The sequence below is a fragment of the Cryptomeria japonica genome, chromosome 10 (assembly GCF_030272615.1).
Source record: "Cryptomeria japonica chromosome 10, Sugi_1.0, whole genome shotgun sequence".
Classification (NCBI taxonomy): Eukaryota; Viridiplantae; Streptophyta; class Pinopsida; order Cupressales; family Cupressaceae; genus Cryptomeria; species Cryptomeria japonica.
In genome coordinates this window covers 449,255,801-449,281,037 of record NC_081414.1, presented here as the reverse complement: position 1 = coordinate 449,281,037, position 25,237 = coordinate 449,255,801, and the positions used below count along the sequence as shown (strand labels likewise).

Below are 25,237 nucleotides of genomic sequence, written 5' to 3'. Positions count from 1 at the left end.
CAGCATAAAACTCCATCATATCTGTGTGAGATTGCATCATCTAAACGCATTGGAGGATTTGGGCTTCGAATTTTAAAACATCACACTTCTTTTTCGGTTCACTCTCAAGTTTATTTATGCTCCATCAGCATAACTTCGACGATTGGAGGGAAAAGTGAAACGATTTGGCCTTCAAACATGTTTGAACTCGCTTTCATTTTCCCTTTCAGCGAATAAGAGGGGAAATTTCAGCGATTGAAGGTATAATGGGAAAATGAGAAAAGGCATGGTAACAAGGCCAGTTTGATTTTAGAGCACCCAAATTTCTTTTGCCTTGATTTTATTTTAGCACTATAATTTCCTTGGTTTGCTCTTCGGTCATTCAACATGGGCCTACTCGGTATACTTATCGGTGAATATCACCGATCCTTAGCTTTGTTCTAAAAGAATTACAAACCATTTTTTTATTTTAAAAAAAAACACTTTTGGTATTTTTATCGGGTTTGGAAGACCCAATGGCAGACATTATTCCCCAAAAAAGGAGCCCATTCGGTGTATTTCGCAGGGGTATTTTCGGTCTTTTATCAGCTTTTGAAGGAGCAAAAAAAACTCGCAATTTTCGTTTTAGAAGAAAACGTTTTTTCTTCAAAATGACCCGAACTTTCTCATTCTAGGCTTCGCTTCAGCTTCTAAGGATGCCTGACATTTCGTGGGATATTTCTCAACGACCTAAGGCACAGGAACACAGAAATCTTTTGTGTCAACAAAAACACACAAATTTCATTGAATCATCTTCCCCTTCTTAAAGGTATTCTATTCGGCATTTTGATCGGGGCTTTTCTCGGCATAATGAAGGCACTTGTGTGATGTCCCCAAACAAGACTCCGTCTAGTATTGTTAATATTGTTGGAAATGTTGTCATTGATGTCAAAGAAATCATTGTTAAGAGATTGTTTGAAGAAGATATTTTTGATATTGGGCTAAAGCTAAAGATCAAAAATCATACGTCTCAAGCCATTACAAAGAGTGACACATGATTAAAAAATAAATTAATAAGCAAGTGAGATAAACAATGTTGTTGACTGCACAAGGACCATTGACAAGGCCGCAACTTCAGGAAGAAATACAGAGTCTTAGACAAATGACAGCGACTATATATATGATGTGTGACAGTGATTGAAATATTCTATAGAAGTCAGAGCAATTATTGTATTATGAAGACCAGCAAATAAAAGACAATATTATCACAGAAACAGGATTTCTCAATAATCAGAATATCCACGTAAATATGAGAGAAGCATAAAGCCCAAGAAGAAAACTATGATTTCATATGCCCAGGACAGTGACTTTGGTACTCGACTCCAAGTATATAAATATGGACAGCGATATATTACAATGCACAATAATATGGGTTCTATGTTAGTGCACATCGATTACCATTAAAAAAGTGGTGATTATACTTTATAAGGTCATGTTGAGAATGATGGCTTTTGACTGAAGAATACAATCAGACAGCAAGTATTTTTTAAGAAGTCAAACATTAGTTTTAGAGCGACTTCGTTAAGGAATAAAAATAAAATAAATAATAGTAATTTGATAAAGAAAGTGATTTATATTAACTAAAAGATAAATCAAAGAAGGCTGCAATTTGTTTAGGGAAGATAAAATAGAGTTTAATCTGTTTTTAATGTGGATGACTCTTTGGAAAGAGTCCACACCCCTTACGAAGGGATATGACCAGAGGTATATATATGTAGAAAGAATTTGAAATTAAAGGGGGGGGGGTGTACGTGATTAATACTGAAAGGAGAATAACATGTACGTGTGGTGTGGAAAAAGAAAAATATAAGAGAATATTATTCAGATTTAATGGAAGAGGTAAAAATTAATGAAGAGAGTCTGTAAGGAATACTAGCAGAGATCTATAGAGGGATGTGTTGAACATTAGAGATTCAATATACAGATCTTAAAGACGCACATGCATGAAGATTTATGAGCAGAGTGAATAGAGATTTATGAGTAGTGTGCTGTGTATATATGATTTGTGTGTGAAGACAATCACGTATGGAGCGTGGAGAAGAATATGATGTGAGTAAAATAAAAGAATATATATTTAGAGAGTGGAAAAGTGTGTGTTGGGTGTGGAGAAATATAAAAGGGAAATTATTCAAGGACACTAAACATGAATAAAGAAAGCAAATATAATGAAATATGTGTAATATATTAATTATATAAAGAAGTTATCAAAAGGCATGTCTTTTAGATAAAAGGCATAGTTTAAAGGTATATAAGGAAGAAGTGAAGAGCATAAGGTAGAAAAGGAATAAAAAATATATACTACAACAAGAGAAAAGAATAAGTAAATGCTACGTAAGGAATAATATTATATCAGATCTACATATAAGACAAGAAGTTTTACAAAGAATATTGAGCATAGGCACCACGGACATGGATGAAAAGTAAGATTACAGATCCAATGAAGAGAGGTGTACAAAAGACTATTGCAGATCTATGGAGGATTGTATGAACAGATTATGTAAGGAGAGTGAAGAATTTAATGGCAGACTTATGAGGAGGTTGTAAGAAGTCCTATAGTAGAGATGTAAGGAGATGGTAATCAGTTTTTAGGAGTCTTATCATCAGCATAAATCAAAGAAATCTATCAAGATAAGTTCCATCTTTGAAACTATTCTTAAAATTTTAAGTTAAATATCATAATAAAATGTCTTCAGTTTGGGTAAATTTTGTATTACAGTTCTCACCTTAAGTTGGAATTGTTGTTTCTGGTTAAAATAAAGGAATTTCCCAAATGGGGACATTACAAGTGGTATCAGAGCATCTTTCCTGCCATCTTGTGAAATATAATAAATGTAAACCTATCAGAGAAGAGGAAACAACATGAGTGGACAATACTACAGGTATGTTTTCTTAATACAATCTGTAAAATAAGCAAATGGTATCAAATAATATAATGAAAGTTAGAATAAATAATCAGTGAATGGCGATACAACCACTGGTGTCATTATTGTTTAATGAATATCTAATCAAACATAATAAATTGTTAAACCATGGATGGAAGGATGGCTTAGATAGGTAAGAGGGTTAAGGTTTACCTTCTAAGTAGCCCACCTATTGATGACAAAGTCTGCAGTAGGCCAAGAAGACTGAGATTCGCTCCTAGGCTTAGATTGATTAAAATGAGAACTCCACTATGCTACCCATACCATTCCTACATTAATAATTTACAAGGGTAAGAGTGTGATCAGGAGAATAAGACCCACACCATGTTAATAAGACCAGGAAAGGCTTAGCATGGGTTGGCTGGGCAACCCAATCATGACTCCATTCCCAAATCAATAATTTGTAACCCATTATTTATAATTAAATCAAACTATAAATACACAAACTCAATATTGAAATAAATTTTGTATTCTTATTTGTTTCTACAGGGAATCTTAAAGATAATATGCTCAAAGTCTTAGAGTGCACATACAAACTGGCAGAATTTTGTTGCATTGCCAAAAGATCCTCATTACAATGAGCACCCTCGTCTATATATAGGAGAGAGGCTGAGAGCAAAATGTGGGAGAAGTCTAACCAACTGAGACTTATTCCACAACTAACTAACTAGATATGAAATATTCAACATTGCAAGTCCTATTGCATTTCGACTTGCAATGTGATTACATGTAATTACAAGTTACAACTTTGCAAGTGATATGATCTCTTGCAATTGCAATTTCTGACATTACATGTAAAATGTCAAAATGAAATTACAAATGCATAATTCAAACTAAGTGTCCGGAGACACGATTCTATTTACATCATCCTCTGTTAAATCTTCATGCTATTATAAGACACTTTGTGATTGAAGTACTCAGGTTTGCGAATGGCATCTTGAACCGGAACAAGAACTTGCACCCTTGATAGTCTTTGTGTCCTTGGCCAACGAACATCAACCTTATCACATGCTTGGGGTAGTACCATTTCTTCAGGAGGGAAATCCTTCTCTTCGTTGTGTTCTTTCTCCATGCTTGATTCACTTTGTCACTGGATGACTTCTATTTACAGATGACTTCATGAGGATTATTGACCCTTAGGCTGCCCCATGAATTACTGTTGTATCTCTTCTTCTTTTGTTTACTAATGAAGAACCCATAACACCTTATTCAAGATGAAATTGTTATAAAACAATGCCCATGCCTTGATTTGTTGGTTTGATAGATAGTGTGTGCAAACAAGACTGCCAAGGGAAGGTATAAATTGATGCAAAAATGGGCTCACAAGTGAATTTCGGGTTTTGAGGACTCCATTACATGTGTGGAAAAACAAGAGCATTGACTTGCAATTGTGGAGAACGAACATGCAACTGCATATGTGTAATGGGAAAATACAAGTTTGCACTTGTAATTGGATCCTAGAGACTCATTTTCAAGTGTTTTCGAGTGCATTTTGGACCAATTTCGGGTTTTGGCGAACTGATTACCTGTGATAGGAGTGCAATCGGGTTTTGTAGCAGGCAAAACACATAACAACAGCAAGAGACATAAATTGGGTTTTGTGTTACATGTTGCATAAAACATACACTTAAGCCAAATTGGATTTGAATGTTGAAAACCACTTGCAATCGAGTTCTAGAGACCCGATTACAAGCAAAGATAACTTGCAAGAAAGAAGGCATAAAGAGACTTGCAATCGGGTTCTAGAGACCCGACTGCAAGTAATGAAACTTGCAATGAAAAACATATACCTTCACACTTGCAATGATGCATATAAAACCCGACTTGACAAGTAACTTGACAATTAAAATAATGAACTAACTTGTAATCCGGTCTTAGAGGCTCGATTACAAGTAAGTGCATTGACTTGTAATGTCATCCAAAAGTTCCTACACTTGCAGTGAGGTCAAAAAGTTCCTACTTGCAGTGACTTTACTTGCAATGACAGCAAAAAGCTCCTAATTGCAGTGACTGACCCGAAACCCGAAATTGCACAGAAAGCTAGGAAAATGAAGGCAAAAATCAACTGAAACTTGGACAATGATGACAAAAACACCCACGCATGATTTGACATTAACAAATATGAGTTTTGCACCTTGTAAAACGTGCCTTAGGGAAACAAGATTATGAATTTCAAGGAAAATTTCATAAGTGTTGCCTAATTTTTGAAAGTTCAAAAATGAGGACAACACGTTGGAAGAGCCTGGATTTATTTCGGCGATTGCAAGGGATCGAAACCCTATGCATTTCCCTTGCTTTCAAGCACCTAAGGCTTTCATTGGGACTCTCTCGGAATTTTTCTACGACTTTGTGAAGTCGTTTTTCACATTCAAAGCATCTTACGCCTTCCTTTGAAGCCCGAACTTATTTCGGTATTATTTTTGGTTACAGGGGCGATTTAAAGGGCTTGGAGCACACAAACATTTCTTTCCTCTCTTCTTTCTCACGCAAAGCAGGTTGACCATAAGCAAACGGGGGTCCCTTGTCACAGAGACGAGGTGTGGAGGGCTACACACAAGTAGCTACCATATACTCTACTTTTGTCAAGAACAAAACGACTACAGCCTGTCGTCTACTCATCCAATTATAACACTAGCAATCATCGTGAACACATATCCACTGGTGAATCTTCTATTGTCAATGTCACCTGCCCAATCTGAGTCCACATATCCACAAATACTGATTGAATGTTGAGGTCCTATAGGATAACCATGAAAACATAGAGAATACTTGGAAGTACCCCACATATATCTAAACACCCTCTTTACTACATCCCAATGTACCCGTCCAAGATCAGCCATAAAATGACTTAGGACTCCTAGTGCTTTGGCAATGTTCAATCTTGTGTATAGTGTATACCATAACATACATCAGACTACTAACAATACTCGCACAAGGTACTTTGGTCAAATCTTAGTAGGAGATTTTGGACAGTCCTCCATAGGTAAATTTGTCCCCTACAAAACAAGAACTACCAAAGATCTACAAGCTGCCATGTTGAATCCCTCCAACATTGGGTTCACATAGTTACTCTCGCTCAACCAAAGCTTTTTGCTAGCTCTATTACTTCTGATCTCCATTCCTAAGATGTATCTAGCTAACCCTAAACATTTCATCCCAAATTGTGTTGAAAGTTGAGACCTCAAATCAAAAATCAAACTCTTATCATTCCCAAAAAGCAACATATCATCTACATGCTATACAATAATGACAATGCGATCATTATCAATCTTGAAATAAACACAATGAACAGATTTCGATCTCAAAAAACCCAAAATTAACACAAAAGCATCAAACTTTTAGTACTGCATCCTAGGAAATTGTTTCAAACCATACAAAGACTTCTTCAACTTGCAAACCAAAATGTTCTTTACCTTTTACAACGTAATGTTTAGGTTATGACATATAAATTTCTTCCTCCAAGTCACCATGAAGGAAAGTTGTCTCCACATCTATCTACTCAACTTCAAAATCATAAGTTGTAGCATGTGACAATAAGCACCAAAGAGTTTGCGTCCATCAAGCAAATGTACCAGATCCCATGTGTCATTATTCTTTAATGCAGCCATCTCTTCTTCCATGGCTTTTACCAAGGAATCTACATCACTCGTACCCAAAGCCATTTTTTATAATCTTTAGCTCATTGTATAAGTAATCAAAGAAAAAATACAATTAGAATCCAACAATGAATATCCAAACCTTTCAAGTTGCCACCTAATCCGCGTCGACTTCCTCAAAAACTAAGGTTGAGGTTCTTCTTCTAAACTTTCAAAGCTACTAGAGCTCACCTCATCATCAAGTCCATCATGGGCTTCTAGTTCAGCTTTCCAAGGGTTAAAAGGAAGTTGAACCCCATCTTCTTTCTTTTGTTTCTTGTTAAGCTACAAAATAGTGCAACGTCTCATCTCTCTGAAGCTAATGCTTCTACTATAGAGAACTTTCTCACCCACTGGATCCCAAAGTTTGTACCTATTGTGATATTTTCACACATCACACCATTGCAAATGGGGACCTGTTGATGGTGTTTTTACGCACTATGCAACACTGAATAAAATACTAAGTATTCTATCCTCTCTTGAACAAAGACTCCCAAATGCTAAGTTGCGTGATCAAGTGGGACGACTCCAAGGTTCTCGAATGTCAGGTCTTGACGTGCTCTTGGATAGACTCAGTTGTATCTGATGTGATATTGCTGGAATCACAAGGTGGACTTTCATTGAATGCTTGAATGCTTTGGATATTGTTGGAACGTGGGATTTAACTTGATTTGAAAAAAAGGAAAAAAGGAAAAAAGGTTAAGGTTTAGGAAGCTATTCTAACTCTAGGAATGTAAGAGCGATGGACAATCTTTGGTGGAATTCAAACTAAGCCTTGCTTCGACATGCAACGAACATCTCCACAAGGCTAGTGCTATCTTCTAAGGATAGCTTGATGATTTTCATATCACCACTACAAGCATAGACACCATCAAGTTGATGCATATCAATGAAGGAGCGATAATTAAAGTTAAACTTGGCTAAGATGGATCCAGTTGACTACACAAGGCACTTTACCATCGACGACGTGTTAGTAGTATGGACGTACGAATTTCAACATTGACTATACACAAGTTCTTGCATTCACCTAAACAACATGAAATTAAAATTGAGAAGTAGAGACCATGCAAATTGTTGAATCAACATATAGAATTCACCATATCTTCAATGAAGTTTACATGCCTTTTGCAACAATGTCTAGGCAACAATCTATTCCTTCTCTTCCTACTCTAACTAATTGCTATCTGCTGCTGAGCTACTAATTATTTTCTATTCTATTTGCTATTATTGAACTACTACTATTAACTTTACAAATGAAGAAGTGGAGCCTTATATAGTGCTCTCAATACAATTCAGTGGCTCAGATTGATTCACAATCAATGTCCAAGATCAAAAGATAGAAACCCTAATTAGGGTTTGTTACACCCATTGCAAAGCACTTAATGCTTGACCAATGGTAAAATTACAATTGATGGGACACATGTCCTTTAAAAATTCAACCAATAGGTGATGACAGTAGGTATTGGAATTTTTGTCATTGATGTCAAGGCAAATTTTGAAGTTTATTGAAGTATGTTGGAGCTACTTGCCTTCTCGTGTGTTTGAGGTGCCTGGTTGATTGTCTTCTTGTTTGAGCTCCTTATCTGCCTACCTAGTTCAGCAGCTTGAGCTGCTTACTTACCTGTGTGCTTGTTGGAGATGTTTGTGTGCAGGCTTACTTGTCAACTGCATCAGACTTCTTTGCCATATGAATCCCTGTATGCCATGTCATCTGTTCGACATGTAATATTTTGAAAAGTCCGTATATGTAACGCTTCAATTATTTCTCTTCTCTAGGCAAGTTAGTGGTGATGTTTTTTTTCATCGAGCCATTTATTTGCAGATGGTGTTCTAGCCTAGAACGAGTTGATCATGCAATTGCATAAATGCTCTAAGTCAAAGGACAAAACGGTTCTAGCCTAGAATGACTGGTGTTCTAGCCTAGAACAAGAAGCTTGTTTTCATGCCTTAGCCAAATTTTCTTATTTCATTTCCATTAGAGCGAGCAAAGATGTGAACCATTCACTTCCTAAACCTTGAAAACTAACTGACCTCACTAGAGAGACTTAACTTGATTGGCTCTTGACCATCTACACTTATTCAAATGAAAGGCAAAATAGCTAAATGACTCAAAAAACTAACCTAGAAGCAAAAAAAAGTAGGGGTCCCCATCTGCAATGGGGCGATGTGTGAAAACGTCACAGCAAGACCCCCCTCCTTTTGCTGAATAAACCAAGTCTTTTGTAGTCTGTGTCGCCTCCCGACCCTGAAGAATGAGTTGTAAGGTCTTCTCAGTCTGGATTTTGATCTTTGAAAGTAATGAAATGACTAAATAGGGAATGAATTCTTAAGGAATATACAGTTTAGATAGGATACAATCTTAATATTGTCATCAAGTCGAGAATTAGGGTTTTGATGTATTGAGAAATGCATTGTGCTTATTGATTTGTCCTTCGAACTTTGCATTTTGCTAACTATGAACTTGATTGATACTTGTACTTCACAATGTTTCCTTGTCTTTTTTCATTGCAGGGAGGAAGACTTTGGATGCTGAGAAGAGGACTATGTTGAGTGGATAATATCATCGGCCAAGGAAGAGATTGCAATGATAGAACAAGGAATTCACTAGCACAAGGAATGGAATGATGGATATTTGGCTAAGTGTCAAGACAACCTTGAGAACTGATATGAAGAAATGAAAGAGAAACAACCAAAATTTGGTTGTCTGGAAAAATCCTTCACAGAGGTGGATTTGCGCTCATGATAAAAAATTCCTCCTCCACCCCTAAACCGCGCCCAAGAAAGTAGTTCAGTACATCAAAAGGATTTTGTCCCCAAAAACAAAATCCTCCTCAGGGTCTTATTTGCACTCGAGGAGGTAGTTTGTGGCGGTGTCAACATTCTCTCCCAGTGACAACATTCTTCCTAAGCCTCTAATTTGCGCTTCGAAAGTCAACACAAGGTAGGAAGCAGGAATTTCTTCCAAGGCAAGGAAAATCTTTCAAAGGACCTTCCAATGAAATTTGAGTGTTTTTCATGAACTTTCTATTTTTAGCAATGTCTATTTTTTTTAGTCTATTTTTAGCAAATTTCATTGTCTCCAATTGGCCTAATTTTGCGCTTGGACAAACTTTCTTTTTTAGCAGTTGCTATTTTTAGCAACATGTGAATGTTGACTGTAAATGGAGCAAGTATCCAAATTCAAGTATAGTAGAACGAAGATGAAATGCAAAGCGTAAAAGGAATAATTGCAAAAGAAAAATCCTTCCTCCAAGCTAAACTGTGCCTAGGAGTGCAAATTCTTCTCCGAGGAGGAATTTTCTGCAAGAGCAAAAATCCTCCACCAAGCCAAAAGTGCACCTAGGAGTGCAAATTCTTCTCCGAGGAATTTTCCAAAAATCCAAAAATCCTTCTCTACCACTCCAAAGGCACGCAAGTCTTGGAAATAGCAAAAACAATTATGGAAAAAATCCTTCTTCCCCCTCCAAGTGCACCCAAGCATTCTCAAGGCATGGAAACTAAAAAATTTGACTAAGTATGGAGAAATTCCTCCTCCAAAATGTTAAAAAATGATAAAACGTCAAGGATTCATCTATCCAATCCAAAGGCAACATCAGGACATCAAGAGGCATGGAGGTCCAAGATGAGTAGATCCAGTTTATCACATATAAGTTCAAGAAGAAATCCAATCTTAGGAAGTTCATGGAGGAAGAATTCCAATGCCAAATGTCAAGGAGGATATTCAAACTCCAAACGTTCGGGCTTCAAGGCAATCTAGTTCTAGACCCAAGGATCCAAAGTTCAATTGAAAGTGAGAAGAAGAATTTACAACATCTTGAATCTCCTCCGGAAATCCAAGATCAAAGGTCAAAAGGAAAAGACTCAAGGAATGACAGTCGTCGACAAGGAAAGATATTCCAAGAAGGTGAATTCTCGAACCCAAGTAAGTGGAAAGAAGAAAATGATCAAGGATAATTTCAAAAGAGTTGATCAAAGTTAGAACCTTGGTCCAGACAATGCAATTTGGGAATATACTCCATCACAATCAATCAAAATGGAATATTCTTCATGATGAGTTACCAAGTCTACATGGCACCTAGCATGCTGACGTGGCACCTACTCACCTTCATCAGCCAATCACGTTTTTCCAAATTGACATGACCAAATTGAATGAACCCGACTTATCCAAGAGAGCTTCTAGAAGGTGTTGGTAATATTTTATTATTGGTTTATATTCAAAAGAAGGATAAGTGTCCCTAAATATAATTTTCTCATTGGTCGACTTGGCCCCACTTTTTGTGCCACATAAGCTATTGCTCGTAAAACCCTAATTAGGGATCCATCTTGGAATCTCAGCCCTTGATTTCAAATCAATCTTGGCCATTCATTTGTGGGAGGAGCTATGTAAAAGGCCCATGCCTTCTCATTTGTAATTCATTACATAAATAGCTAATTAGTTCAAGTAGAGAGCTCTTGCTCCTTAAAGTAGAAGTAGAGTAGGAGAAGGAGAAGACATTGTTGTAAGACTTGGAGAAATAAAATTTGATTTCATTGAAGATTGGTGAATTCATGTTTATTTCAACTTGTTGCATGGTGTTCTTCCAATTTCTCAAAATTGTTAGATAAAGTGCTTTGATTTCAATGGAGAGCGTAATGGTGTTTGATGAATTTCCATGACCCATACTTTTTGCATCTTCTTGATTATAAGTTGCAGTGTAAAGTTAGCCTGAGCCTTTAATATGGATGCTTAACTTCAATCATTGAATGCGGATGGTTCGTTGTGATGGTGTTCATTATGATATGAAAATTCTTTGCATAAACCTTAGAAGATTGCTCCAGTTCTTGTGGAGTTGTAGTTGATCTTGGCAAAGCAGAACTTGGTTTATTTGGAATTCGTCCATTAGAGCACTATCCATTGATATCATTGTCCTTAGGAGTAGATTTAGATCCTTCTAACCCTTTTCCCCTTTAATTTCAATTCATTGCAATTGTGTCCGTTCGAAGAAAAAGCATCATGAGATTGCAATATCTGATGAAGAAGTTCTAGCCAACATTGCAGAAGAAGTGAAGAACTCTAAAAGTAAGTCCCTTTGTGTTACCAACATATCACACCGACCCATTAATCTTATCCACACATCAGGACCTGAAAGAGAACCTTGGAGTCACCTGTATGATCTTTCGCAATCTTAGCATACATGATATTTCGCTCACAAGAGGATAAGATACCTTAGTATTTTATTCTGTGTTGGTGTGGTCATAAAACACCCATTAACTGTACCCTTTCATCAACACAATAACTGATGAAGATGCACTTAACTGCCTAGTTCTCCAACTTGGACCTCTTCTCCCTCAACATATGAGCATATGACTCACAACTAAACACACGAAGATATCTCAATGAGGGCTTCTTCTACCAAACCTCCATAGGTGTCTTCTCAACAAGCACTAATGTAGGAGATTTGTTAACCAAATAGCAAGCAATAGCAATAGCTTCAACCCAAAAAAATTGTTCAAAGCTAACTCCACTCAACATACTCCTAGCCTTCTCCATCAATGTCCTATTCACCTCTCCACAACTCCATTTTGTTGAGGGGTGTATGGATTTGTCTTATGCCTCTCAATCCCATGTTCTTTATAGAACCTGGTAAAATCTATGGACCACCATTATCAATCCTCAAACACTTAATCTTTTTACTAGTCTAATTCTCAACAAAAGCCTTAAACTCTTTGAATTGACTGAAGACTTGAGATTTACTTCCAAGGAAATACACCCATGTCCTATTATAATCATCTATGAAAAATACAATATATAGACTTAGAATTGAAACCGAAATAAAATGAAAACACCCTTTTTATAAACATGTAATGTCCCCTTTTTAGCCGCTCTCATTTTATGATTGGTTAGCCTATGATTGGCCCTCGTAGGCTAAGTCAGATGTTTAGAGGGTCCCCAATTGGCAGAAATCGGTGTGTTATTTCTCTCAGAGCTTCGTATGGGTACAGGTTTGGCCTTCATTAGACTCAGTTTGGTTCACTTACTATTTATAGTAAGTCATCATTTCAGGAAAGTCATGGTTTATATTTATATTTGGGCACCTGAACGGGCTATGATTACAGTGTCAATCCCTTGCACAACTAGTTTGATCATATAATAAGGGATTTACTATTTATAGTAAATAAGTGGTTGATAGAGAGGGACCCTTACTATTTTTAGTAAGGCTATTGGATGCGCAGTGGACATAATGGTTAACTCCCACGTTCAAAAGGAATGGAGAAATAATGATTATTTGTGGAGATATGTTATACTAATTATTAATAAAGTGATTATTAAGAATTATTTACTAAGTGCAATTATAAAGTTATAAAGTCACTTTATACACAATAAGACAATGACCCTCAATTAAAGTGATTTAAAAGTGATTTAAAAGTGAATTAAATGATTATGATTTATGGGGCCAAATATTAAAATAATTTATTAAGTCAATGGGAGAACATAATATATCATTAAAAATGATATTAAAGTGCATTTATTATTTATGAGTATGAGCGCCCAAGTTTAAAAAGTTATTATAAAGTTTTATTAAAACCCTAAAAGTGGATTTCAAAAGGGAATTAAAGGCATTTAAGAGTTGAGAGGATAAGAAGGGTTTCAAAAAGCAAATCAAACTCATTCTTGATGTTATTTGACTTGTGTTTTTTGATATGAGAGTTGAGTGTAGAAATACACAAGGGTTTTAGTCATCTACAGCATTGGAGAACAAAACCTCTTCAGTGTTTGTGCAATTTTGAGGTTGTGCAATACCAGCTGATATTATTGCTTGAGAGGGCTTCATCCAAGAAATCTATTTGTGCTTAAAAGTGAAAAATTTCATCTAGGGTTTCAAGTTTCTGGAGGTTTATCTACAGCAGACCCAGGTATTTACCATTGGCAGCCATTAAAGAGCAGGTTGCAAGCTTTTATCTGCTGTTACTGTTAACAGAGATCACCCAGCCAAGGACGTGTTGCAGTTTCAGGCCAAAACACCTATGTAAATGTGCTTTCCTTGTCATCATTGAGGATGTCATCATATTGGGAGCCTCTTGGGATATTTCATATGCTGGGGAATGCTTACCAGCAGCAGGACGTGTTCTTCCTAAGGCTAAACACCCCTTTGAATGTGATCAGATTTCCTCTACTTTGTGCATCCAGCATTGTGGAGACACTTGACATAGATTTTGGGGTGGAAAGATTGATATATGCTGCACGTTATTTGATAACCAGCCATTAAAGATGCTGCTGTCACTTCTAGGTTTCAATGCTATCACCATCTACAGCAATTTGGTATGATTTCTATGTAGATACAAACAAGGATGCCATTATAGATCATCATTACTACAGAAATTCATTTTCAGCTTACTTGCAGTTTAATTGTTAGTTACCTGCAGTAATTTGCTTCCTGTCATTCTTTATGGATTGTTCTTGCATTTCTATATTGTTAAAAAGTCAAAAAAAGTTATATATTTGCAAAAACAATCGAAACATTCATCATTTGAAGAGCACTGGAAACTGGAGAACCATAGGGGTTCTTACAAAACACTTTTAAGGTAACTACAATAATTTCTCTTTTATTTCATTTTTCCTCTCAATAATAAAAATAAAGTGACTTTTCGAACTATTTTGATTTGATGTTATTTTTAGTCCTTATTTTCTAAGTCACTTTTAATATTCTTTTTAAAACAACCTTTTAAATCAGTACTTTGTACCCCATGCTTAGCATAGTCACTTTTGGCCCTTTTTAAAAAAACATTTTATGACATTGGCCACCTTTAAAATAAAATAATAAACATAAGTTGTATTTCAATTTTCTACCTAAAGTGACCTTATTTAACTTTATTTTTGGCCCAACAATAAGGTACTTTTGTTTCTCCCAAAACATTCCCCTTTTAAATTATTAAATACAAATTTTCTTCTAATTTTCCACTTTACAACAACTTAAATCTTAAATCATTTAATTATTTAATTAGTTTCCACACAACCAACAAAGTTATGGAAAATAATAAAATAGATTAAATATAAATTCTAACCACGGCAAAATATTTTTAAGCTCTCAACATATTTAACTTTATGAAAATTAATGTATTTCGAAAATAGTAAACTTCTCCAAGAAGTGTGGAGAGATCCTAGAATATCAAAACTGCATCCAGAAAGTACCATTCAACCCATCTTGGTTTCTTGAACTCACTGCTACTGTCAAATTTCCTTTTAAATAAGTTTGGCATTCTCCAAGAACTTTGGAGTTTTCCAAGAATGTTTTGGATTAAGGCAAAAACAAGTTTTGAAGGGACCCCAAAACCCTTTACAAAATGATTCTAAGAAGAATAGAATCAGAGATTAACATCCAAAACAAAACGGGCTGCATGGAAAAGAATTAGAAACAGCAGCCAAAGAGACAGCAAAAACCTAGCCGGGCACAAAAAGACAACAAGGATACCAAACCCAGACACAGATAGAACCAGCAACCAAAAAACAACACAGACTCAGTTACATAAGGCTTTTGAGGGTCTCAGCGACCTCAGCCTCAAGGACGTTCATTGTATCAACAGCAGTCTTCATAGCTTTGTAATCCACATTTTGAATAGCCGCCTTTTTCTTCATATTCCCACAGGTCCTATTGCAGGGTCCTTCTCCACCCTGAGCCGCCTCACCATCATCCCCAATAATGACATAGTACTCAGCAGCACTATCCTTTTCCCTCTTGACATAGTACTCAGCAGCACTATCCTTTGAAATCTCCATATACACAGGTGTTGATGGTATTCTGAAGACTTTCTCAATAGTATCTACATCAAGGCGGATTATTGCCTCACCATCATCATTTATAATGGTTCTCGTCTCCTTGTCGAAATGGTGAGCGCAAGCAAGAACAAATTCAAGTTCTAGGGCAGCCACTAGAAAAGAAGATGCATGATGAATGTGGTTGTCCAACAACAGTTGCATATTACTATCTTTTCTGACATGTCAACATTTATACTTGTGAAGGGGAAACTTCATTCTGGTACTTGTCATATTTATACTTCATCTTCTTTGGAATGGAAAATAATGGTAAATCTGACATTGAAGAACAACCTAGTATGCTGTGATGAAGACTTAAAAGTGTTAAAGCAACATCAAGATCAGCTGCAACTAACATTTTTTCTTCTTCAAATGGGAAGAACTCCAACCCTTGCACTTCACAACTTTGTAAGAGAAAGATGGGAAATAAATGGGACTGTTTGAAACTTGACTTTGACCAATTTCAGATCTTGGGGAACATTTTACAAGTATACAAGTGGGGAAGGACAAACATGCAATCGGATTTTTGAAACCTGAATGCAAGTATACTTGTAAAAAGGAAAATGGAGAAATGGGTGAAAAATGAGATTTTGACATGTGGGAAATGGCGTGAATGGTATGTACGGATAAAGGCAATGAGTATGAACAAAACTGGAAGGATTTTGGGAAGATAACTTTCAAGAAAATGGGAAGAACTTTTCAACATGTAATCCGGCTTTAAAAACCCGATTTTGAAATAATGGGTATTTTCCAACTTAGAAATTTGGAATTTCACCAAAAGATGGTTAAAATTTTCCAGCAAAAGGGGTAGATCAATTATTTTCATCTTACTTGCAATCGGGATTTAAAATCCCGAATGCAAGTAAAGAGGGAAAATGGGGAAGATCAATGCAATTTACAAATTGCTTTGCAAAGGGGAAAATCCTCTCACAAAACCGTTTTAGGCAAGAACTATCAAAATAAACATATATACAACTAGAAAGATCGAACAAGAAGAGAAAATAAACAAAGCAAGGAAGAAAAATGAAAGCAAAACCAAAAGAAATCTTACCTTGCTTAACCAAGATGCCTCTTCAAGAGATGAAACAATCTTTGGAAGGAAGAATCAATCTCTTAAATAGAAATAGACACCAAAAACCCTTGCCACGTTTTTTCCAAACTCGAATTTGAAGAATAAACAGCAAAAACATGTTGCAAAATGCAAGTAGAATGAGTCAAATCTTCAAGGAAATACCACGTAGGAGAAGAACAATGCCAAACGCCTAATCATGGAGTGAAATCGTGGCAAGCAAACCCCAAATCGTGGCATGCAAAAACGTCTTTGAAGAGGTAAAACGCAGTTTAATGGAGCATGAAATGGCTACCAAATCAATGATAACGTGTTGCCAAACTCACAAAAACCGCCTTGCCATCATATCGCCTCCTTGATCCACGAATTTCTCCAAAACAATCAGGAAGAATTTGTGGCAAAATCGGTTTAGGAGAGGAAAAATACTTGGTCGGGTTCTTGGCAAGGAGCAACAAGTTCAAAAATGCCTTCAAACACATGCAATCGGGTTTTTAAAACCCTTTAGCAAGTTTAAAATGCCTTTATTTTCATTCATAAGGCAAATCGGGTTTTTGAGAGAGATTTACAAGTCACAATAATTTGTAAGGGGAAAATAAAATCCCCTTAACAAGTTTTAATAACTTAACTTGTAAAAAGAACTTGTAATGGGGAAATAAAATTCCCTTTACAAGTGACTTGAAAATAAAATATGTAATAGAGGAATAAAATCCCTATTACAAGTAAAATCATTTAAATAGGAACTTTATAAAAGAATTACAAGTGACTTTTAAATTTATAATTTAAAATTAACTTGTAACTTATCCAAAAAGTTCCTATTATGACTTAAAAAGCCAAAAAGCATCAATGGGGAAATAAAAAGCAAGTTACAAGTTCTAATTTCATAAAGTGCACTTGTAATTAACTTAAAATTTCCCTACAAAAGACTAAAACAAAGGAAAACATTAAAACTTGCAACTTAAGAAAAATTTCCCACCTGCAGTCAGGGAGAAAAAGCCCAAAATTGAAGGGAAAACATAGCAAACGAAACCAGAATGCGATGAAATTTGAAAGTGGTTTGTGGATGGACTCGGGATTAGTCGAGTCCAAGGGTAAGGCGAAATTATGCCTCGGGAAGCATGCCATAGAGTAAAATTTTCATTTTTTGACAAAAATTTTATGTAATGGTCCATTATTTTTTGAAAACAAAAATAAGGACAACAAAAAGAAACTTCAATGAAGATATTTTAGCCTTTGGGTGATGTTTGCATGAGTTTGAAAAGAGGATCTTGCTACATAAATTGGAGTTCAGTGATGTGACCCTAATCATCAAGTTAGGTAGATCAAAGCTAAAATTTGTTTAAGGAGCAATGATCAAAATGCTAAGTCATTGAACAGATCAATGACATTGGCTAGAAAATGTCTAATATTATTGTGTCATCAACTTGGCCGACGCTATAGGAATTTTGTTAACTTTCACTACTCAAGTTGGTTCAGGGATTTTCAATGATTATTTAAGAGATTGGATTGATTTAGATAGCCCTATAGTGTTTTATGGTTGGGAAGTTGAGGTTTCATTTTAGTGATTTATGTTTATTTGTGAAATAGTATTTTTCATGTCATGCATGGTGACAACTTTGTCTTTGCTGCTTGTAAAAATAGGAATAACCCTGGATTCAATGATGTTGCATGCTTGGTTAGGTTAAGGATATTCTTGGCTTATTTATATTGATTGAGTGGAGAACAAATTTGGGTGGTAATTTGGAAGAGTTGGTGTAAATATCTAGATGGGCATTGATTTAATATAGCATTGCACTTATTTTGGTTTTCAAAAGCTTGTTTTGCTTTTGGAAACTCTTGGTACCATTCTCAAATCATGGTTTAATGCTCAAATTTGTGCCTAAGGAAGGTGTAGGCTACGTTATGGAGGGAGCAATAGTTGTCATGAGAATGGCCCCAATTGGCATGAAACCAACAAAATTTTTGCAAACAAACCAATGGGAGAATGATGTAGAAGGATCAAGCTCCCTAGGTCAAGACCTAGATAGTTTTCACTTGATTTCACCCTTAAGTGTTTGTAATTTGAAGCTTGTGATTGATAGGGAGGATCAAATGAATTTCCTATGAATGTTTGTGAAAGGCTTATGTTCTAATGGGCGTTAGGCATGATATGTGAATAGTCCTTTTGGCATTGAGAGAATGATCAAATGTATCAAACACACCATTACTAATGGCATGTCAATTTTTGTCTTTCACAAAGATCCCAATAGCTTGTTTTGCAAGTTGAGGGATCTCAAATTGGCGCATGAGATGGTCTTGTCTTTTGTCTTGGTTTAAGTCTTCCTCTATTGTTTTAAGAGATAAGGACACGACTTTATATTGTAGTTTATTAGTTTCAATTCTGAGTCATGGTAAAGAGCTTGAAAAGGCTCTATTCCTTTGCATTATGTCAACCTTATGTGCTAAGGAATTTCACCATTTGATGGATTTGTCGAGTTTTGTGAGGTAATTGTTTTGCATTAATGATGTAGAAGAGAAAATCTAAACTAGGAATGCAAGAGTAAACTAATAGTCTACTTCTACCTCGAATTGGAGCATAAATGAAAAACTAATAGAACAATGCAAACTTAGAGAAGCATAATACCTTCCATGACCCTTTTGATGGCTCCAAATGGTGTGTTAATGTTGAGTTGCTCTTGAAGTCTCCAATGTGATAGCTTATGCATGCAAAATTTCTCATATGGAAATGCTTGGGATGGCATGAATTTATAGAGTTGGGGGGAAAGAAATGAAAGACTAGGATTTTGTGAGAGGATTTTTTAATTTAAAATTAAGAAGGAAAAGAGAATTAAATGCAGCTAGTTGGTTGATTGAGGGCTAGGATTGACTTGATTAGATGGATAGTAAGGATAAAAAGTTAATTTGAATTTGGATAAAAGGTAGTTGGTGTTAAGTTTTAGTGATCAGATTAGATAGACAAAAATTCACACAATTGCACAGAGTATACCCTGGGAAAACCTTCCTCTAGAAGGTGAAAACCCCAGCAATGAATATGTCTTTATTATCTCAATTATGTCAAGAGACTTTACAATGATTTTGCTTCACACTTGAAGCTATATATATGGATGGCAACAAATCACTATAGAGAATATACGATCTGCTTATACAATTGATCTTCCTTAGTTGATTCTCAAACTGCTGTGATAGTCTTCTATCTGCTGTAGATGAATGTCAACGAACTGCTGTAGGATATCTCAAATTGCTGAAGATAATCTATATGGAGATATACACACTTTGCTAGAATATGAATCGCTGAAGAAGAAATGCGAATCTGCTGAAGATAACTCAATCTGCTTGTATGAATGATTCGATACTTATGGAGAGAATACGATCTGCTTGCTATTTGATTGCTGAAGGTGATGGAGAGAATAGACCTTTAAGTTTATATCAATCACGCCTTGATCAACCAACACGACTTGATCAAAAGTCGGCTTCTTATTAATCAACACGACCTTTAGTTAGGGATTGATTACATTTATATTTAACACGTCTTTATTAGAACCGATTCAATCCCAAAAGGCACTTCTTAATTAACACATCTTAATCATCATTTGTTAACAAGATCGGTTCAATATGAAGTCGGCATATTAATGAATATAAGCAAATCGGTATAACTAAATTGTCTAAGACCGATTAGGCCAATTAGACAATTTAGTTGTCTATGTCTATGTCAGCCCTGAAGGATACCGACCAACGCTATCACATTAACAGTTGGGGATGGGTGGCTAGGAATGGTATTGATTGATTTGATGGATAGGATTAAGAATTACTTTCATTTTGGATTAATGAAGTGGAGTTTAAAATTTTTATTTAAAAATTAGTGGTTGGAAATTGATGGTTAGGATTGTTTTAGTTGATTTGATGACTAGGATTAAATGTTAGTTTGCCATTTCATGGTGACTTGAATTTCTTTTAATTTTAAATTGCGAATGTGACATGATTATGCCATTAATGGGGGATTGGACTAGGATTTGGGGAATTAGGCTAATTAATCAAATAGTTAAATTATTTAATCGATTAGGGGGAATGCAAATTAAATGTTAGTTTAGTTAAAAGAATATGATTTATTTAATTAAATGAATGATGGAGGGAATTTTAAGAGGATAAGCCCTACTTAATTAAATAAATAATTTGTGCTGAAATGCTGAGAATGTAATTACAACAGGTCTAGTACAGTGTCAAAAGTGATGAAAGTGTTGACGTCGGGCATGTCATTAGAACATGGATGATTTAGGTGTCTACAAATGAAATTGCCTAGACTTTTTTCAAGTAGATAATGCTTTTGAAATTCTTTGACTAGGGCACTAACTAGATCTTCTATGTAAACTATTGAAGGGGCTTTGATTTGATTGTACCACTCCAAAGCATCTTCAATTAGATTTTTTGCTAATAGTCTAGTAGCAATATAATTGATTATTTTAAGCCAAATTTATAAAGATTGCGAAAGGATTTTGGTAGACCCGTGACATGAGATGGTTGGAGTGATCCCTCCAATGTCCATGGCTGCAGTGTAGGGAAGAAAGGGTTCCTTTGGTAGGTTTTGGAGTAATTTGGTGCAAATTGTAGGTTGTGGGATTGGTCTCCCATTAGCATCCATTAAGGGGAGAGTTGGGGTTCATTGATTAGGTGACCCCCTTAGATTTGTTGAAGTTGATTTGACATTTTTTATTTAAGTCTGCATAGTTTCATTGCCAAATTTGCAGGATATATTCCCGAATTACAGTGGTGCATGAACTGGCAAGAACTGCAAAATCTATACCAAGGAACTCCCTAATACAATATATGCAGCTATAATAATTTTTCAATAAGGAATTTTTAAGAGACAGCAGGGCTATCCAAAGTATTGCCCGCAATTCAGATCGCAAATTTATGTGCAACAGAAACTCTCATTAAGTCGCTGAAATTTGTCATTTGCGACTTTTGAACGCATGAAGAGGGTTATTAAAATCATAAAAGGCTTGACGAGAATGTAACAGGGAACAAATTTGAAATTTTATTATCAAGTAGATTGACTACACTAATGAGTCAATATGCAATTTAACATGCGCCCACCCAAAGCTCTGCATGGGTGTCACAAGGAAGTATAACACCCAACTGCAATGGCAGAATTTGCAAGAAATTTCCTTTAGACACCCTAAGTTGATGGGAATAGAAAACAGGTGGCTAGAATCAGACGAAATTCGAACCTGAGATACAAGATCAGCAAATGAGTCTTGCAGATAAGAAAATATTACTTTAAGATTCGAAATCACATCAGCAAAAAATTCATAGAATTGGGCCAGTGTAAATTAACGCACTTGAATGCTTCAAAAACGGTAATTCATTGCTTAAGCTGAGGTGACGGTCATGTTGCTTCCGCCAGTGTCTAAGTCAAGATATGGCTTCACGCTCAGAGTCTCATCACCAGGGTAGGTGATTCGTCATAGCCCATACATTTTTGTGCACCTACCATCGGCTGTTCTCAGTACCAAATCAAAGTACCCCCACTCCTACAGCACCCCGAGTGTAACCCTATCACTCCAGTTTATGGGCATTTGGATTTAGAATCGTTTCCTTGGATTTTCACACAGAATCATAATGAGGCAATCGCAAGGCTAATAACACAAAATATTTTTAATGCTCACATATTGATCACTTTAATGGGGCCTTTTTCACGAGCTCTCAATATTAAAAATGTCGAAAATCACAAAAAATTAGATTTCCAGTCATTTATAATAATAATACACAAAGCTTGTGGAGAGACCTGTGTTTCAAAGAAGACGAATTCATCAACATTTTGAATTCCAACGCGCATAACAAAGTTACTTCAGTGTAGAATCCATCTATTTGCTTCAATAATAAAATGTTGCGTAACAATACCAGGCTTGGTGGTGATGATCAAGAGTGCAGTAGGCTTGGTACTTATTTATGCCAACACAAGGCATGTTTCCTTCCCATAACTCCTTCAACAGCTTTCGCGTAAAATCTAATAAATTCCGATAGGAAATTGATTGTTACCATGTTAGTGCGTAAAGTATATTCAAGTTTCTGGAAAAATGAAGTCACCTTTGATGCTGTCGAGCAAACCCTGGGGCGTTACCTCTCTCTCTCTTCCTTCCATTCTCTTCGTATCACTGCTTCGCTTTGCTCCTGAATTTAAATTTTCCAGAAATAAATCGACTATTTACAAATTAATCTCTAATTAACCTTGGTTAGTCTCACAGTCGAGCAGTAATTGGAATCAGGCTCAAATTAAAAAATAAATGATAAAATTGAAAACAGCATAGGTATACAAGGTTCAACTCGTGTCGATTATAGTATGAGATAAATGATGGTCTATTATTTAATTATGATTGACAATTAAAAATGAAGATTTAAAATTAGATCTATAATTTGGATCTTATGACCCTTTTTTTATTGTGATTAAATTGATGTATGAAGTTTGATTTCACTTATGGTAAATTTTGGATCATGAAGATGATTTGTGAATGGACTATTGTCATACATAAATATTGTGATTTGTGAAATTATATTTTAATGAATATATTAAATTTAAAATTATACTTGTTATGTGATGTATATTGTAAAATTATTAAAAAGGAATGGGATTTCATTTTATGGATTTTTACATATTAGTAAAAGATTGATCCTCTATAAAGATAGGTCATATTATGTGATTGTGAACATAATAAATGATATCTTTCCAGTTACAAAGAAAGATACACAACAAAAATAATATACTACAACATAGTGATTTACATGGGGAAAATTCTTTTGGAAGCAAAACTCCACTCCAAAGTCACTCAATGTCTTATTCAGTAATCAATGGTTACAATGAAATTACAAATTATAAGTCTTTACATGAGAACTACCAACAAGAGATCTACAAATAAATTTAAGATAACAATACCTATAAAATCCAATATGAAGACCTTCATCTCAAACACTCAATAAATAGAAAAAACAATTCAAGAAATCGTTGAATGGTAATTAAGAAATTATGAGCTAAAATCACTCAAAAATGTAGCATCCAAATACCTAGTCAAAAATCTAACACCCAAATCAAAATGAGTCCACGAGCTAAGATAGCATAGTCATTCCACTTACAATAAATTTTTCATAATCCATTCACCAAAATGTGAGCACTTCATTTTCACTACATTAGCTTCCTTCAAAGATGTCTTATGACATGTCATAACATGTGCTATAAATTGGTCAATGCATGAGGCTCACACATGTTTTTAAATTTCAATGCAAGAGGCTCAAATTTTAAATGTTATAACTTTTGATCTAGGAATAAAATTAAGCCATTATTATTAAAGATGGATCTTAAAGAGGTCCACCAATCAAATATTTAAAAATTTGTGTTGGCTCATCCAAAAAACATTTTTTCAACTAAAAACGGCCTCTATAGCCCAAAAGTTGAATGTGGTTCGCTTCCTACACTATATGTATCAAGTTTGCTTCAATTCATACTTATGGTTTTTGTGAATTGGAAATTTTTGGTTCTTCTTATTATTTCTATTTGTTTCAACCATTTAGTATAATTCACTATAGATGGTGTATAAACCTTTAGAATGGTATTGTTTGACCTTTATATTTCACCTTATTTTTGCTTTAACTTTAGACTTCTTATCGTGATGTCAATTTGACCTTTATATGTGTTTGAACATAGACTAATACATTGTTTAGACTATGTCTATTTATGAAGTGTGTGAATTGTTTATCATATTTTGTGTATTTTTTATGTTTAAACTTTAAATATGTTTTAGTTTGCATGAAGCAAATTTGAACCTTGACCTCCATTGTATGTATGTGTGTCCTTGAGTTTTTGACATTTATTATGTGATTTTAACTTAGAATGATACTATCTAAAGTTTTTCTTTTCACTTTCTGTTTGTTTGAACTCTAAATTCTTGTTATGATTTACACTTTGACCTTTATTGTTTGTGCACTTGATCTTTGACTTCATTTTGTGTATGAATGTGCTTGAGTTTGTATGGAGGAGTTATTATGCAAGTTTTCTCGTGTTGGTAGAATGGTGTTAGACTGAAGAAGATTGTATGAGATTTATATATGCTCTTGTTTCTACTTGATCAATACAAGCTTGGTACTTTCTTGCTAGTGGAATTTTACTCAAAAGAGTTTCTCCATGTATATATAGTATCATATGAGTTCGTCAATTTCTTATTACTATTATACATTTTTATCTATGCTCTAATTTAGTTTATACACTTTACATTTATACTTTCTCTATTATTGTTTATTAATTTTGTCAACAATCAAAACACTATAGAGTTACTCCTCAATAACATTGGCATAAGCATGTTGTCACACATATGCACATAGAGAGAACACCACATTCTCCCACTATCCAAGGATGGTAATCAACTAGACACTCTCACTAGAAAATACAGAAAGTTACAATGCTCCTCCTACTTGATAAAATGTATTCATTGATTATAAAAGTATCCATAATAACAAAAAAAAATTACCATAAGAAGACAACATAATTAGCAATTCATGATAGTGGACATAAGCTAAGTTATTAATTAGAATTTATTGATACAAGAGATAAACGCATATTGTATGTCCATGATATAATGACTTATAAAATCAATATAATAAAGTAGTTCACATTTATAATTTTTCCAAAGTTGTCTCTTCCCTCAACTTAATGTCTTCTTAGACAATTACAAAATTTATATTTAGATTGATGCATCTACCTTAAATAAATCAATTTAACACGCGCTTTTAATTATTGTCAAAAGTATCATAACCATGATCC

At 35.0% G+C, this 25,237-nt stretch overlaps 1 protein-coding gene across 11 annotated transcripts in view; it reads right to left on the bottom strand.

Annotated features, from left to right (window-relative positions):
* LOC131067535 (meiotic recombination protein SPO11-1) overlaps positions 1-22,701 on the bottom strand; it is a 195,499-nt gene extending 172,798 nt beyond the window's left edge. For 3 of the 11 annotated variants that reach the window (XR_009111829.2, XR_009359073.1, XR_009111831.2), the window contains exons 1-2: positions 22,516-22,701; positions 22,330-22,435 (exon numbers count right to left, since the gene is read on the bottom strand). Coding sequence is in view for 4 of the 11 variants with exons in the window: in XM_058002577.2 (XP_057858560.1) it covers positions 22,330-22,435; positions 22,516-22,570 (161 nt within the window). In the remaining 7 variants the exon portion in view is untranslated. The other 8 variants (XM_058002577.2, XM_058002576.2, XM_058002579.2 and 5 more) reach the window with 5 other exon arrangements.
* Positions 22,702-25,237: the final 2,536 nt, after the last annotated feature.